The sequence below is a fragment of the Battus philenor genome, unplaced genomic scaffold (genome assembly GCF_028537555.1).
Source record: "Battus philenor isolate CCGP_79_NKW_IND1 unplaced genomic scaffold, ilBatPhil1.0.hap1 SCAF_16, whole genome shotgun sequence".
In the NCBI taxonomy this organism is placed as follows: Eukaryota; Metazoa; Arthropoda; class Insecta; order Lepidoptera; family Papilionidae; genus Battus; species Battus philenor.
Window position 1 is genome coordinate 10,051,479 of NW_027181678.1, and position 17,147 is coordinate 10,068,625.

A 17,147-nucleotide genomic window follows, 5' to 3' on the forward strand; every position below is an offset into this window, starting at 1 on the left:
ATCACTTTTTACGAGCAGTTTGGAAATAGTCGTAAAGACGCTAAAGCTTTTTCTTAATAATGGACCTTAAAAGCTTTCCAATCTCCCTGTGTAACTCCTGCGTTTAATATTTTACGAAGGAACATTAATTATAAGCTAATTATACCAATGCCAATTTTATAAATTCACTGTACGCACGAAATGTTCGTCCGGATACGGCAATTTATTAAAGTTTCTCAATAATAAAATTATAACGCAATAAGAAGCGGCCTTTTGCGGTGCACGTTACGTTATAAGACAATCAACGTTTAAAATAGGATGTAATAAGCGGCGAGGTCAGATCGTCTCCTTGCGCTTTTTGAAATTACGATTTGAATGCGTTAAAAATCTCAGGGAAATTAAAATTACCAGACGTCGTAATGAGTTGCGATCTTAATGTAATTACGTAAATTAATATTACGTTTTGTTTGGGTATTTCGTAATCCGGGTGCATATGTAATATGTTCATACAATTTATATAGTTATCTCATAAGCATGTCTTTAATTTTTTTGTGGATAAGAACAAATTTTCTGAATAATCTTTATATTTATATAAATATAAGAGATTTTTACTTATATTTATTCTTTTTAGCAAGTGAATTAAATTTTCAAAATGTAGCTCTTATAGATATATGTAAAACCTGGCCAAAATTTTTTTAAGTGTGGGAAGGTGAGCAGCTTAGTTACTTATATTATAAACTTGATAATTTTTTGTCGTGTTCGTATCCCATTACAAGTTAGGGAGTTTAACTTTTATATACTTCTTACATGTTCGTACAAATGATTAATTGTATATGAATGAACTGTCTCTTCATCGTGTAATGTAGCAAGTCTACGATACGAAAAAAAGTTAATACTTGATGTTTTATATATGACCGTCAGTCAGCAATTGTCGCGAATTTATTGCTCCTGTTTATTAAAATAATTTGTGTGTTTGGTAATTTCTATGGAAAACCCACGGCACTTAGTATTAGTAACAATTTAGTAGTATTTACTAACATGGCCAAGACCATTATTTGTAAAGAACATATCCTTACAAATAAAGGTCTTAAAATCAGCTTACGAATTATTTTACAAATTTGTAGAAAATCAAAGTTAAGTTTAAGTAACCATTTACAATGAATTATTTGGAATGTAGTTCAAAGCAGTGTAGTTTAAGAATTTGCATTAAAAATATATAATAATGATAAATAGATTTCAATAAACTATTTACTATCCAAGATTTATAAAACTACCGCCCAACCCTATATCTGTGGAAATTCCTGTAATGGGTTGATGATTGGATTTACATTTTTAATGTTTGTTATTGTCATTTAGACAGATAACACTTTAATAGTTAAAATTATTACACTAAAGATGTATGAGACCTATAATATATTTTTTATCTGGAATAGGTACCTTAAAGAAAATCCCTAGGTAGTATCGTTTCTCTCCACTTTTCAATAGAGGCATTGTCCACCGCGTAACACCAAGTTCGTCCTCACTGCAGCTGGAACATTCTGAAAAATGCAAAATATGTTCTTATTACATTTCTTTTCCAATTATGGTTCTGAAATTTTTAATATCAAATTAAAAGATGCGGAGTTATAAAGAATGAAAGTAAGAAATAAAAATGAAGTCAACACGTTTTGAATTTTGATGAAATAAACATATGTTTAATTCAAGAATATGTGTGTAATGTGTATTTATTATTAGCATACTTTTTACTTTGTTCAGATTAATTGTTGAATGCGTTTAGTTATTTAATTAGTACGTTAGTTAGTTATTATATATAGTCTTATTTTTTCCAATATATTTATCGGGATTTTGAGTCTTTTTTGTTGTATGGTATGAAAGAAATATGTTATTATTATATCAACGCACGAGTAGACGATAAAAAATCATTAAATTTATTAAATAAAAAATTTAAATATCGGTTTACGGTACACTAAAACCTTATGAACATAATAAGCGTATATACCTAACTTTTTATACTTAACTAACTTGAATATATTCAAATAGGTCAGCATATACATAACCCATCATTAGTTTGTATATTTTTTTTTGTAATTGATTTTAATTTTCTTAAGAATGACAGCCGAGGTTACGGTTTTTAAACTATGATGCCACTTGTAACCTCGTATTATATAGGATTGTAATTTTAAAATAAGTTTACTATGATAAAATTGCAACTTGGGTGAAGAAAAAAAGATAAAATGGAAACAATGACGCAGTAGAATTGAAAACATGTTAAGGCGGACCTCAGTTGCTTGTTTAGCCTGTCTTGTTTTATTCACTGAAGATATAAGACGATGCATGCTTCCGCCACGCCTCCGAAATGCTTTTGACGGCTGTGTAAGCTGTAAGTGCTTTGTTGAGTTATGATGAGGTAATTCAATTCCACGAAAGTTTTGTTTATTAGAAAATCACCTCCTACTCACCAATTCACCATCCATAACAGATATTAAGTGTCTTAACTTTTATAGAAAACAACAGAATAAATCGTTAGACTTGTGTCGTGTTAATATTATTAGAGGAAGAACGTGGACTGAAGAAGGAAATGTATGCTCAAATAAGTTGCTAGATCTCATTATGAATATGTTTTTTTTTATTAACATATATTAAAACTTGTAGTCTAGTTAACTAGAAATCTATTCGAAGTCTTCGAGGGAGGCCTGAGTTCTGCAGCGGGCTTCCTATGACTGGAATGATGATGTAGCCTAGAAGTTATTAATTAGCATTTATACCTATCTGATTATAACAATTAATTTGCAATCTAAGTTTTATTTATGTTATTTAGAATTAATTGTATAAACTTAACAAGAAATTAAAAAAAATGGATTTTTACACATTTTAATATGGTAATACTAATGTTTTTATCTTATTCATATAAATAAGCTGACAATTTTTCAAATAACCAAATAAAATATAATTATCATATTTTTGATCATAAATTAGGTAGAAATAAACTACTAAAACTATTTCGAGTAATACAAGGCATTTCATCATCATCACTTAGCCATACGACATCCATAGAACCCGTTGGAAACAACCATCTAGCTTCTTTTTTTAGACGACCTTAAAAAGTCTTTTCACCTTGTGGGTGACGTCTTACACTCTGCTTGCACGACCATGGTCTCTAATCCAGAACGTTAAGGCTTCGGCGGTTATATGTTCTGCGCGCTTTATGGCTTGCCTACTGCCACTGCTACTTGCCAATCCGCAGGTTATGTTGGCTAGTTAAAAAGTTTTATCCTTACTTAATTCTTTCTCTTCTCTTATTTAGATCATCAAAAACTGTTACTACCGGGCGAATGATTGATCAGAAATGCGCTGTGTATTAATTTTAATAACGTCTTAAAATCGCACTCGTCTAACTCGTTTCGTATAATTTTAGAAGATTTATGCCTTTACTGTTTTAGGTTATTGAACGTACACTAGGTTATTAGTTGCAAGGTCTCTTCACAAACAAGTATTTTATACCATTTATTTAAACGATTATCACCTGTCTAACTAGATTATAAGTAATAAATAATCTCGTGTAATGTTTTGAATGACACGTGATATACAACGTACAAGAGTTTTTAATCTATGTACTGACTCGTCACAATATATTTTGTAGCTCCAAGGCTAAGAGACTTGAATTTGGAGGGAGTGTTGTGAATCCTTTTGCCAAGTAAAGATACGAGCGTTTCGACTGCTAATAAAGCAATGCATATATTATGTTTGTAATTCAAAGATAATGAGAAAATGTCACAACTTATCAAAATAACTAGAACACATCCGCACGTTATAATGGATTTGATGCAAGAATATCAGAATTTCGAATGTATTGCGATAATGCACGTGATTTGTGTTAGTATAAATTTGAAAACGACATTATAATTAGCCTACAATAAGCTATAAAGAAGTTTTTTTTACATTTGAAGAATTGATATTCTAGTTGTTTACAAAATAACAGATTCGATTATGAATATCACAGACGAAGGTATCGGTTTATCTCCAAAAACAGCAGTTCAAAAGTATTAAGGATGTTAGATAAAGAAAAATATCTAAGTACCTTGACAACTGGTCCTAGTTTCCCAGTTTGTACCATTATTGTAATAATTTTGTACGTTAGCAGTAGAATACATAAAAGCCTTATTTGATAGAAACTGATATCAAATTGTGTCTCCTTTATCGATATACGAATATCGATATAGAAGAGCAAGAAACTCAGTACTGTTTACTGACAATTGGTTTTTATGTCACATTTAAAAACATTCATCCCGAAACCGTATTATATCTTAAGAAATTCTTACAAATGAAAAAGGACTAGTTTTTCTTAGAAGAAAATTCATACGATAATTTTTAAGACAGAGGAGAATGTTTACTGTAAAGAAAAGAAAAGTAAAAGAATACATTAGTTTTAAAATAACAAGGACTATTCATTTAATAATGATTACAAAGGTAATAATCTGCTAACAGAGTGGTTGTAACAAATGGTTTAATAATTATGACGATGTATGTTACAGCAGTTTGCGTGTAACCCTCATCTGTTATACCCACGCAGGTATATTGAGACATAATTGTTGCTATGATAAATGAATAGACTACATTCCTTCAGGGCGCAACCACTAGTTGTGTAAATGACATCGAAGACCAATGAGATGAGAATAAACAGAAATTTGCCCGAGCAGTGTTCAAATTTTACCAGGTTTTACTCAATCATAATTGGCTAAACATTGAGAAAGATGTACATAAAGGTCAGCGTGAACATCTATGGGTGTTGTTTCAAAACATTAACATTACTCAGTAGAACCGACAACCACGTCATTTTCCTCCATCGATTCACATTCAGGTAGACAGACGACACGTGAGAGAATTTAAAGTGATCAACGAGAAGCAAGTTTTATTATTCCATCATTAATCGGTTGTTGATCGATGAGTGAACACGGTTTCGGTGACACGTAATTGATTTAAAGTTAAAACACGTCCGTGGTCGAGTGGATAAATGAGGAAGAAGCGGATTATAGCTATCACGTTTTTACACATTATCGAATTTTTTGACGTCTTTATTATTAATTGTTGCAATTACCGATTGTAGTCTTTAAGTTTTTTTTCATTGTATCCTTACTGAAACTTAATGTTTAATTGGAAAATAATTTTTGACTCTGTCACATTTTAATCGAGCAGTTGTAGCGCAGCGATAGAGGACTGAGACTTGCGATCGTAGGTCGTAGGTTCGATTCTCGGGGTACAGTCTTTTAAGTAATTAACATTTTGTGCATTAATTATATGGGATTGCTACCACTAACAAACGAGTTTCTAGAGTATTGGCAGCAGCGTTCTCAGCCAACCATAATAACACACTGTGATCATCTACAGGCCTTACAAGTATGGTGATTATAGTACATCGCCCAATAGAGATCTTTAGGGCAGGCCTATATACTTTTCAGTAGACGTCTATGGGCAGAAACGATGACGACCTTTAAATTGGATTTGTACAATAAGAAACGTGTAAAATCGTGCGAGCCTATTAAAGGCCAGATATTTTGACTTTTATTTTATTTACCTGCAAATACAATTTGAATTTTGAAACTCATAATTTAGTAAAACCGTCCGACCTATTTATTACTTTGAAAAGAAAATTTTGTTTCTGTTTTATAAAATTTGAACTTTGAATTTAATACGTTGACACATAATTTTATAAAGTAAAATACTGTATATACTGCGTTTATTATTTCAGTATTGTAAAATTTTATTGCGAGTTTGTGATAAATTTAGTAAAGGTATACAGAATTTTTTTTTGTCATAATTTGAAATATCTTGATATGTCAGTGACATTATTCCAAATTGAAACACGATTTTGTTGATATACTCCTGTTTGATGGCTCTTTTGATTCCACAGTCACAAATCGCCTACCGAAATAGTTGCACGAGAGCCATATATACTGCTATAAATATCTTATAGTATATTGTCGTCTATTACCCTAGGTATAATGTTCTTTTTAAATTATTTTCGTTATTATGAATAGATTTGTACACTTCTGAACTCGAAAACAAGCGGTTTTAGCGTTGCACAATATAAAAACACGCTGCGAATCGACACAAGCGTCCAAACGTGCTCTTTAAAATAAAATAATAAATAATTTTATGCTAAATTATCCGTAATATTCAATAGACTTTTTATGTAATGTCAATAATTCTGTTCTGTCTTTTCCTTAATTGTGTTCATAATTATTATTTTTGAAAATAAATTAAAAACTTGTTCCTCAACTGTTTTTTCAATAATTATATCACGTAAAAACTGTGGGTAACTAATTAAAAACTAAAAAAGAGATGTGTAAGTTCCTGTGTTATCTTGACATTTGAAACGTGACTCAACTTGCAATCTAGAGGTGTTACAGAATGTCATGCTATTAACATGACTCATGTACGTCAAATTGAATGCAAGGATCGGGTCAAAATCCTCAAGGCAATATTTTTAGTGTTAATCTTGCACGCAATATGTTCTATAACAAGCTATTATAAATATTTAATAGTCATTACTTTTATCATTATTACAGGTGTAAAAAGAATTTAAATTAGAATGAAAGCTACATAGTTGTTGATGAATGTTTCGTCGTCATACCAGGCCTGGGCCGCCCACAAAGATCGCCACTATGACAAAAAATGATGAAATTCGCGTTATATGACCTGAACTTCACCTCGGTCAACTTTAGTTAAAGTCCACCCACGCCGCGTCTACGAGCTCATGGTCGCAACTCGAGAACCTTTCAGCCCTAACTGCCGACGTCATAAGCGATATTTTTTGTTTGTTGTGGTCTCATTTTGAAAAATATCATAAACTAATTAGTTTTAAACGTTAACATAAAATAGAATATAAATTGCACAAGAATTTATATATCTGTGTAACTGAATGTTACGTTTTCGACTTATATCCGGAATCGAACCGGCGCTACAAATTCTGAATGAGGTAAATATTTGCCTTTCTGTTGAGCCGGGTATTTACTCTCACGCGTGTAAAGGAAAATCTCTTATTATTAGATGGCTTGGCTTTTTGATATATTTTAAGATTTCGCTTTGATAGAATTCGTATTGCCAAAAGTTATAATATAATATGTATATATGTATATCTAAGTTATAATATAAGGTTGATAAAGTCAAAAAGAAAAAATAAAGTGATCTTTCTTTATTCATGTCATTATCCTTATAACCATTTAAGTCCTTTAATCTACTGCTGGGGTATAGGGTATATATAGGTCTTCCTAAAGATTTCTTAAAGGACCGGTAAGCGGCCTGTATCCTGCATCTTCCGACGACCTAAACAAGATCGTCTGTCCACGTTCTGGGTGAAGGTCCTGCGCTCGGCATACCGTGGTCACCACTTCATAACCTTAAAACTCAACTATTTATTTGTCTATTGTCTTACTAATGAAGTATGACAATTAATAAAGATATATAAAATTTCTGTTTCGTGCAATGGATAGAATTAATATTAATATTAATGCGATGATTATATTTTCATTTTAATGCTTTATTGTAATATATTTAGTTGCAATTAACGTCAAATGTTTCACAATTAAAAAAGTTTTTAATTGACTAATTTTTAAAGGAGAATAATAGATTGCTTCTACTATATTTTCCTATTATTTTTAAATATAGAAGACAAATTAGTCATGCCGTCTTCTAATTTTACGGTTAGCAATAAAATTACCGATAAATTAGAATTTTTTTAAAGTATATAGTCTGTTTTCCTTATGAGTTGGTAAGTTTGTTTTATTTATTGTTATAAAAAGAGAAACGACGTATCAATGGATACAAGGAATACGTTTCGCATTTGTTGGTAAGCATATGTTTACAAAAACAATAGTCATTATTAACACTATGACACTAAACTGTTCATACTGGTTACCTGATTTTGAAATGCTGTTCAACGAAGTCGGGAAATTCACAGTTTTCGTGTCAGCGATCCAGCACATCAGCATTAGAAGCACGCACATTCGTTGATGCATTTTTATGTAGTTAATTCACTTTAATGATAGTTTATTGCGTATCAAATTTGACTAGTGTTTTGAGGTAAATGTTACGCCGTAATTCAGATAATCTGTATATTCAAAGTAATCAATGAGATTAACTTTTGGTAGAACTTTTTCAGAATATGGAATATAATTTTATTACGGGGAAGATGAGCAAATGGACTCGTAACATATTAATGATTGTCGATATATAAAAAATGCCAGAGATGTGAAAACGTAGACATTACGACTTTAAAAATCTTTGATACCATAGAATATATACAGAGAGATTGGTTATAGTTGTAAAAACTTTAAAGCGGTGAACATATATCTCATTTATTTAAAAAAAAAACTGTAAAGCTTTTACACCTTTTCCAATCATCCTGCATAAAGTGATCACTCTGAAATAAGCTACATTGATTTTTATTACCTATTAGAATGCGACAAACCAATATTTTTAGCAGTACAGAGTCTGCAGGGACAGAAAATAAGCAATAATTATTGTTTAGATTTAGTAATCCGAACTAATTAACCCATCTATGTTACTATATTATAATTACGTTATTTATTAAACCTGAAACCATTGTTTTTGGGTAGGGTGTATATACATTAATTGACAAGAAATTAACGTTCACGTTAAAGCTTTGGTCCATAATCAATCAACCTGTATAATACAGTTTACTTTTTAATTATTTATTATAATTTTTTTAATAAATTATAGTGAACCCAATGTGATATAATTAGGATGACTAGCATCCTAGATGAATGGCATTCTTCAACTTAATATAAAGCTACCAGGGTGCTTTGCTTTTCTTTGCTACCAAACGCGCTTTCACATGAGAAGAGTTTATCACAAAGTGGGCAGGCACATATAGCAGTTTAAGCAAATCACAAGCTTAAAAATCCTTAAAGGATTAAAGGATTTTGTTAAATAAAGTTTTAAAAATTACATTACATTATAATTCAGTGACGTGCACAGTGTATTGTAAAACTGTACACAGTTGCTCATAAAGTTACCAATTTTATGGAGACTATAGAAAACTATAAAAAAAGCAATAATTTAAAAAAATGTATGAAAATAAGATACAAAAACACGTGTTATTTTGAATCTAGGTTAATGTTTTATTTTTAATGAAACAAAAGTTTTAAAAGGCTAACAAAGTTCGAGAAACATATTAATGGTTTTATTTATGTTCAGTGGGAGTTTGTTCTTTAATCTAAATAAATATATGAACTTTAAATTTCATCTTTAAAAATGCGAAAGTAAAATATTTTTATAATGTCAAAAGTAAATCAGGAAGACCAATAAGTTACCATTGAGATTCTTATTTTAATCAATGTACAACTTTATAGCAAATAAACAATGAATAAAACGAAAACTGAGAGGAACGCATTCCGCTAGTTCCTTGAGAAGTTACTTATAGCTTTCAATGCTATGCAAGGAGTCGATGCTAAATTTCACATTTTACCTTCGAAGACAATCCCAAGCCAGGGTCCTGTGGAGCAGTTTCCGTCAGTTTTGTGAAATACGGAATTCCTTTAATGTGTTTAAAACCGAAACGTTGACCGCTCAGAACAATAAACAATAAGATTATTCAGGTAAAAATAAACTTATGTTCATTCTTGTTGTAGGATTATATTACGAAATAAAATTAATGATTTTATTTCAAATGAAGTAGTTATTACATATATAGAATTTAACACAGTTAACGAAAAGGTTAATTATTTGACATTGTAAAAATCGTTAACCTTTAAAGATGGTATTAACATTTGGGGAGCAATATGCTAATGCGGTGATGATATATGTGAGTTTTCGGATGTTTTTTTTTCGTTATAATAAAGCGGTTCAAGATCGGGCTTTGTAATTTTTATCTTTTGCGGAGGCTGACATAATGATTTATCATTAGTAATGAAAGTCGATATTTAATTCTCTATCATTGATGTATAAATAGACTTTTTTTGGAAAAATTGTATATAGAAGAAAATAGTATAAAACCTTGAAACTTTTTTTTGCTTTGCGGTTTTCGTATTTTTAAAAGGTTGGTATAGCAATACGTAATCATTAGAAATGTAAGCCTATGTTTAATACTTTATCATTGGTATATTAATCGAGTATTTAAAAAAACCAATATGGATGAAAATGCCCAAATCAAGGTTTTTATCTTGTCGGAGGTTAACAGAATGACACTATCGTTAATAATATAAGTCGATATTTAATTCCCCACTATTGATATATTAATTGAGTATTTTAGGCAAACAAATGTGAATGAAAATCCAACTAAATACTTCTAGAGATTGAAAACCACAAGTTTTCATCGTTCGACGCCTTGACAAGAGTGGGGCTGACAAATTGATATTGACATGTTTTTAATATTTTAAGTTGATATTTATTTCTCCATTATTATTTTTGTATAGATATCACTGATTGTTAATAATTTAAGTAATACAATAGTTCTATATACACTATTTTATATCTATATTTAGTTAATTTTTTTGACTTCGGTGGCAATTTATCAACGAAATTTGGAGTTTTTGGTCTGTGTCTTTTTAAAAAAGAAGTAATAGCTTTTGATGAAATGGTCTAACACTTTTCATATATGAATTTGTATATTATGTTCGTGAAAGTTCTGTTAAAAGTGGTTCAATAGTTTATGAAACTCTTATGGACAGATTGACATAAGCAATTTACCATCATTTTATTAACAACTATATTTCGTGCATTGATATAACGCTTAACCTTAAAACTTTAACTTTTAACCTTTGCTCTAAAATAGTCTGTGGCATGATGGATTTCTCTAATATTTAGTTATTTATACGATAAACCAATAAATATATGACTTGTTGCTTATGTATCTTTTATGTTATCATTTCCTTATAAGAAATAAATAAACGAAGTAATAATGTAATTAAAGTTAAATTATTTTATGTGCTGTATGTTTTAAAGATATAATAAATATATATGATATAGCGATGTACTATATATGCTCCTCTTTGCTCATTATTTTGAAATCGTATATTAATTTTATTAATTAAATTTATAAATTATATGTAAAGACTTAAAAATGTTAGTAATATTTATATCGTATATATTGTTACTAAAATATTTAAAGTTGAAGTGATGGTTTGATAAGTTAAGCATTTTTGAAAAGCGCCTGATAGGCATGTGAGACAACAAAATAGTGGTAGAGACTCCAAAAAATAGTTGTCTCTCTTACTTCGTGTGGTTTAAAGGTTCTCAGCTGACCATGACTATTACAGAATAGTAATATTCCTACTGAATTTCAAGTCCATAGCTCAGATTCATATTTTAATAACAATGATAACGTCATAATTTCTGTCCATGATATATAAAGTTAAAGTTAAGTTAAATAAAAATTTCTTTGATTCGATTTCTAAAAATTAACGTAGTTTAAACGTAGACATGACCAGTGCAACGTAGACATTGGAATGCTTGACTTGCTAAAGCCTATCAGATATCAACATAGTACGCAATCTCTCGCAACATCCTATAACTACGTCATAACTGTATTAAGGTTAGAAATTTATAAAATAAGATGAATACCTTTAGTAAAATTATATTTACTTTATAATATAAGTTAATATACATTATAATGTTTATATGTATGATATATTTTAAATATTTCTGCGATAGAAAAATACGGGATACTGAGTACAGTGAGCGAGGCTAACAACCTGTAAAGCAGGTTTAAGGAGAATTCCTTGCAATAATCACATTCACCGACCCGACCTCTCTCCCATACCAAATATTAAATGATTTTACTATTATTGCTCTGGAAGTCTGTTTCTGATTAGCTCATGTTTGCTTTTGCCGGCCTTACAGGCTTTATTTCTCTAGCACGTTCTAGAGGGATTGCGCTATTGTGTATTTGTATGAATATATAGCAATAAATATGAAATGAAAAGCATGTTTTTCAATGCAAATGGTAAGAAAAACAATATATTTAAGCAAAACATTAGAAAATGGTTGTTTTCAAGATAATATTTAAAAAAATGGCAAATCATGAACACTATGATGTTACACGATGTATTTTTTAATACGCTAAGCTTTTAAATTATTTTCGACAAAAACTAGTGCGTGCATAGATCTCGCTTAAAAGAAAAAAAGTGTTAATTATTTTTTAAACGAATGTCCTATATTACCTTCCTACTTCCTGTAAATGCAATAAAATATTTAATAATTTACTTGAAAATACCTCGTTACGATACAACTTTATGCACTTTTATTTTTTATGATCACAATCATTGACCGTGACGTAAAGAAATGTAAATGTTAATACCTTGCTTTTAATAAAACACATAGAAAGTTGCATACTACAGGGTTATATTACAGACATGTTTAAGTATTTTTAAACAAAGACGTTAAAGATGGTGTACCAAAACACTCCTTATTTTCGTACAAATTCAACTATATTATATATTATTATTTATATAGGGCTGATTAGTTATAGCTTTTAGAACTATTTCCGATAATAATAATAATTAGTTATCATACAAAAATATATTTTGTCTATTAGATTGCCACTGGCCAATTACTTCTGGCTCTACAAAGTAAGCAAAAACAGATAGAAAATAATAATTAATTTTAATATGTCTTAATCCGAATTGTGAAAATAATTATTTATCTTTCTGTGTATCACTGAAATATAAAAGAAATTCTGTAGAGAGAGATCGCGACGAACGAAATTTATCACACCAGCCATATTTTCGGTCCAAGGTTTATTTAACAATAATAATACACTATAGTGAGGTCCTGTCTCTTCTTCCAAACCACCACTTCTTATTCACCTTTTACATTATTTAGTCATTATTCATTAATGGTGAACAGTGGTAGTCCAGCGGTAAGGACTGAGACATGCGATCTGTATACGATCTAATATAATTCACACTTTGTGCGTTAATTATATAGCATTGACCATTGCCCAGAAAATAAGTTTCCAGAGGATGGGCAACAGCGTCCTCTGCGTACCGTAACACTACACTGCGATCGCCAACCCGCCATGTGTGGCGATTTTAGTATATCGCCCCATAGATATTTTTAGGGGAGACCTATACCTTGGAGTGGGCGTGAAACGACGATTCATTAATAAATATATCTAAATTAAATGTAAAATCGATATTTATAAAATCGATATGTATGAGACATCGATTTTATAAATATCGAAGTTGCACTGGTCTACGTAGCCATCCGGTTAAGTTTCAAAGGAAATTGACGTTTCCCATGCGCTCGTTATTTAGTGGCCGTCGCACGCACGCCAAGCAAGTTATGTAATTTTAATGTTACATAAATTCATCATCGGCTTCTAGCACACCGGTATAGATAAGCCTTAAATAAAAAATATAGTCTTTCAATTACTGTCAAACAATGATATCCGCTCCGTGTAGTTTTAATTAACCGATTAAATAAAAACGTTCCCGATAAAATGATAAAATCTAATTAACATTTTCTAAAATATCAATTTTATTGTTATATTGCAATAATTTTAAGCCGTCCATCATGATAGATAACTTTTATTAAATCTTTAAATTGCGTTTTGAGAATATAAAAGATTCTACGATTTAGTAAATTATATAATTTAATTTAAATTAAAATTCAGTATTGATATTTAAAGTTAATAACACGAAATGTCATTGTTACAAATTATAAATCAAGTAAAATTAACAAGATAGTAGATATAAGTAACTAACAATTTTTTGCAAAAAGTTACTAACAAAATGCATTTTTGTTACTTTATTTCCAATTCTTTTATTAAAATTATATTGCAAAGAATTAGCATATACAATGTATGAATCGAATAAAACTCGCAACTCGACCTGTTTATTACATTGGTATTTTACTTGCAAACCAAAATAATATTATTCCAGTACCTTTAGGAGGTACTTACTTTGCAACATTATGAGGCATACCAAATAACTTGAATGGATGAAGTAATGTTCATTTCCGCGGCCTTCATTTATTATTTTAATTGTTAATAAATAGTCATTATAATATATAAATTATATTTTAAGATAAAATACTGTACTATACATAACACTTTAAGATGCTAGAACCTAGTTTTAATATAAGCATGTTTTGAAAATTTTAAACACATTCAGTGTAAAACACATGGTATATAACGATATTTCAAGATTTTTCATTATCGTTAAGTACTTAAAATTTTAAAAATAGATAAATTTCATACTTATCATTAAACCTGTGATAATTGAATTTATTCACTTAATTAATAGGAGTTTTTAATGATTTAAGTTTCATATTAGAATAATTATAATTTTAGCAACAACGGCGATAACAATTTAATAAATAAAAAAAAATATCGGTATCGGAGATTTTATGGCAACACGTGATATTTAAACATTCAGTTCCTGTCACTTTAAAGTCAAGGACACGAAATATTTGTCATATTTAATTAAGTAAGGATTAATATTCGTATTAAAATATATAGACAAAATAAATAACATATAAATAAATAAAAAAAAAAATTTGGTGTATGAAATATGAAAAAGTTTCTACCACGTTAACCTCATTAATCACTGGCTGAAAGACCGCGAACACAAAAAAAATAGTTATACCGCGCGTGCGCAAGTCAAAACGCGCGATCGCCTCGGTTGTGGCGGTTCTACTAAGCGTCGCTAGTGATAAAATAAGCAAAGCTTTTATGTAACCTTCGAATTGAAAGCAACATTCTTGCGATCAAGCGTGGTCTTGACGACCGAAGATGGCGCAAATGCCGCTCTCACAGAGCTTCTAATTTGAATTGACCTTTGCAAGGCCTCTTAACATATGATATATAATTCACCATGAAAAGTTTACAAAAATAGGAAGAAAGTAATTTTTAATTTATATTAATAATGTAACTCTTTGTGTGTACGTTAATAGACATTAATACTTTACGTCCAAAAGTATAATTAAACATTTTTAACTTCTTATAATTGCGTTTAAATTAGCTATTCAGTTTCATGTGCGAGTTAAAATATAATTAAAATATATTAAGTTACTTCTTGTTTTAGTTTGCTATTTAACGCGACTCACGTTACGTTTTCGGCTACATTTAACAGCTGTGTGGCCTCGTGGTCGGATTACTCGGCTTCTGATTGCATATCCGGGTTTCGTTTCTCCAACGACTGTAATCGTTTTATCTCGAATTCGGTTATTTCCTTTTAATCATTAGATTCTGGTGCATATTTCTAATATATAAAAAACAATGTAAATACTGTTTTATTGTTACAAACATTACTCCATACAGATTCCAGATTAAAAACTATTGATAGTGTAAATATAACGATATAAATATTGTGTAAGCTAGTTTATAATTTTTTTTTAAAAAATAACCTTGTTATTTAATGTATTTTAGAAAGTTCTGCAAGTAATTGTTATATTGAAAATAATAGGATTTTCGCAATTATAAAACTATTAATGATATCAAAGTAGATTCTTTTATGAAAATTTTCAAACACGTTTTGATAAAATGGTAGGTATAATTTTCTAATCATGCCACGAAAAGCTTGCAGGCTGTATTCATAAACATGAATAAAGCCTTTTCGTAAACATCTAACATATACAGCTAAATATATATTACCCCGTATAGACTCTATCCTAAACATAATTTAGTGTTATTAAATAACATGTTCAGGGTGACTATGTGTGTATGAAAATTGATTTACAAATTATTTATTGTTTCAGTGGCTGTAAAACAGTTCGCAGCCTCTTTGGTTATATATGTTGGATAGATCACAAAGTTCAAAACCAAATATGAAACATATCACCATCTTTTCATCACTCAAGCCGTAGGATGGCTGTTACCGTACATAGGCCTTTCCCTAAGATTTATAATAAGATCAGACGAAAGCAACCTGTATTTTACCATAATCTTAACATGGTCGCGTGTTTACCTTGTGGGTGGATGGTCTACCTTAGTGTTGCCGGTCCGTCTTTCACTCTAGAAACTTAAGACCCCAGCAGCCATCTGTTCCGCGCACTATTCGTCCTGCTCACTACAATTTCAACTACTTGCTAATCTGTTGATTCTGTCTCTGTCTTACTTTCCTTCATCTATAAACTTCTTCATTCTTGATCCTATTTCGTAGAAAAATCTCGAACATAGCCCATAGCACGTCCAGGCAATGTGAAACCGTAGTAAGAGATCACGTTCAAGTGTCGTAAAGATATCGTTAAATAAGAGAACATACATTTCCTTCGCTCTTGTTAAATGAAACAAAGATCGTGTAACATGCAAGCAATGAATAGGTTACTTCCTTTTAAAATATGCAATGTCCAATTACGCTGTAAAAGCTCTAATGAGACTGCCTCCCTGGCTTGTTGCTATTCGGAATAAAAGATCTTTTTATATTAAAGGAACGTAGGAAGCGCTTTATACTGTTTGATACAAAGCAAAGTTTTACAATAATTTCAAACAGGAATGAGAACCGAGATGTTATATTTTACTTACCACTGATTTTTTTAGAACTAGTCGTCTTGACGAACTCAAAAGAATATCTGTCATAGAAATATAATAAATAAAACGTATTTCAGAATAATCTCTTTATCTAATAATCTAATATTTTATCAATAAAAACCATTTATTTGCAACAATAAGTTTTCTATTTCGTATACTTAAGATTTTAGTAATAATGTTACTATATTTTGATCGCAGCCCTAAAAGTACGAGATATTTATTGTTTGTTTTTTATTTTTCGTATAATATTACGCTTTTTTAGTTTTAAGTAACGTAAAAAGAACGCGTGTTTTAATTTGCTCTGTGGTTATCATGGTTGTTTTATTGTAATACAAAGAATTGGCATCAATTATTCATTTTAAAACTATTAACATCTGTCAAAGTTATGTTATCGCTTTTGTATTGTAGCAGCGTTCTCTGCGTATAATATTACACTGCGATAGGCAACCCGTCAGTCACGCGTGGTGATTGTGGTATATACCCCCATAGATATCTTTGATAGAGACCTATGCCCAGCAGTGGGCGTCTATGTGCTGAAAAGAGAGAGATAGAGAAGAGAAGTAATATCTATAAACCGATATACCCTTACAAGTAAACATGAGTATAATCCAAGTAGCTGAGTTGAATACTATTGAGGATGTGTAGTTCACTAAGGCTCGGCAAATAGCGCAACGATTAA

At 30.2% G+C, this 17,147-nt stretch overlaps 1 protein-coding gene across 4 annotated transcripts in view; it reads right to left on the minus strand.

Moving 5' to 3' along the window:
• The window catches only part of tfc (triforce), a 113,093-nt gene that overhangs the window by 12,684 nt on the left and 83,262 nt on the right, over positions 1 to 17,147 (minus strand). Inside the window, exons 1-3 of one of the 4 annotated variants that reach the window (XM_068762086.1) lie at positions 14,536 to 14,624; positions 7,895 to 8,086; positions 1,417 to 1,517 (exon numbers count right to left, since the gene is read on the minus strand). In XM_068762086.1, the coding sequence (XP_068618187.1) occupies positions 1,417 to 1,517; positions 7,895 to 7,994 (201 nt within the window). In that variant the 5' untranslated portion in view covers positions 7,995 to 8,086; positions 14,536 to 14,624. Of the gene's footprint in view, positions 1 to 1,416; positions 1,518 to 7,894; positions 8,087 to 14,526; positions 14,625 to 17,147 lie in introns of those variants that run through there. The other 3 variants (XM_068762088.1, XM_068762087.1, XM_068762085.1) reach the window with 3 other exon arrangements.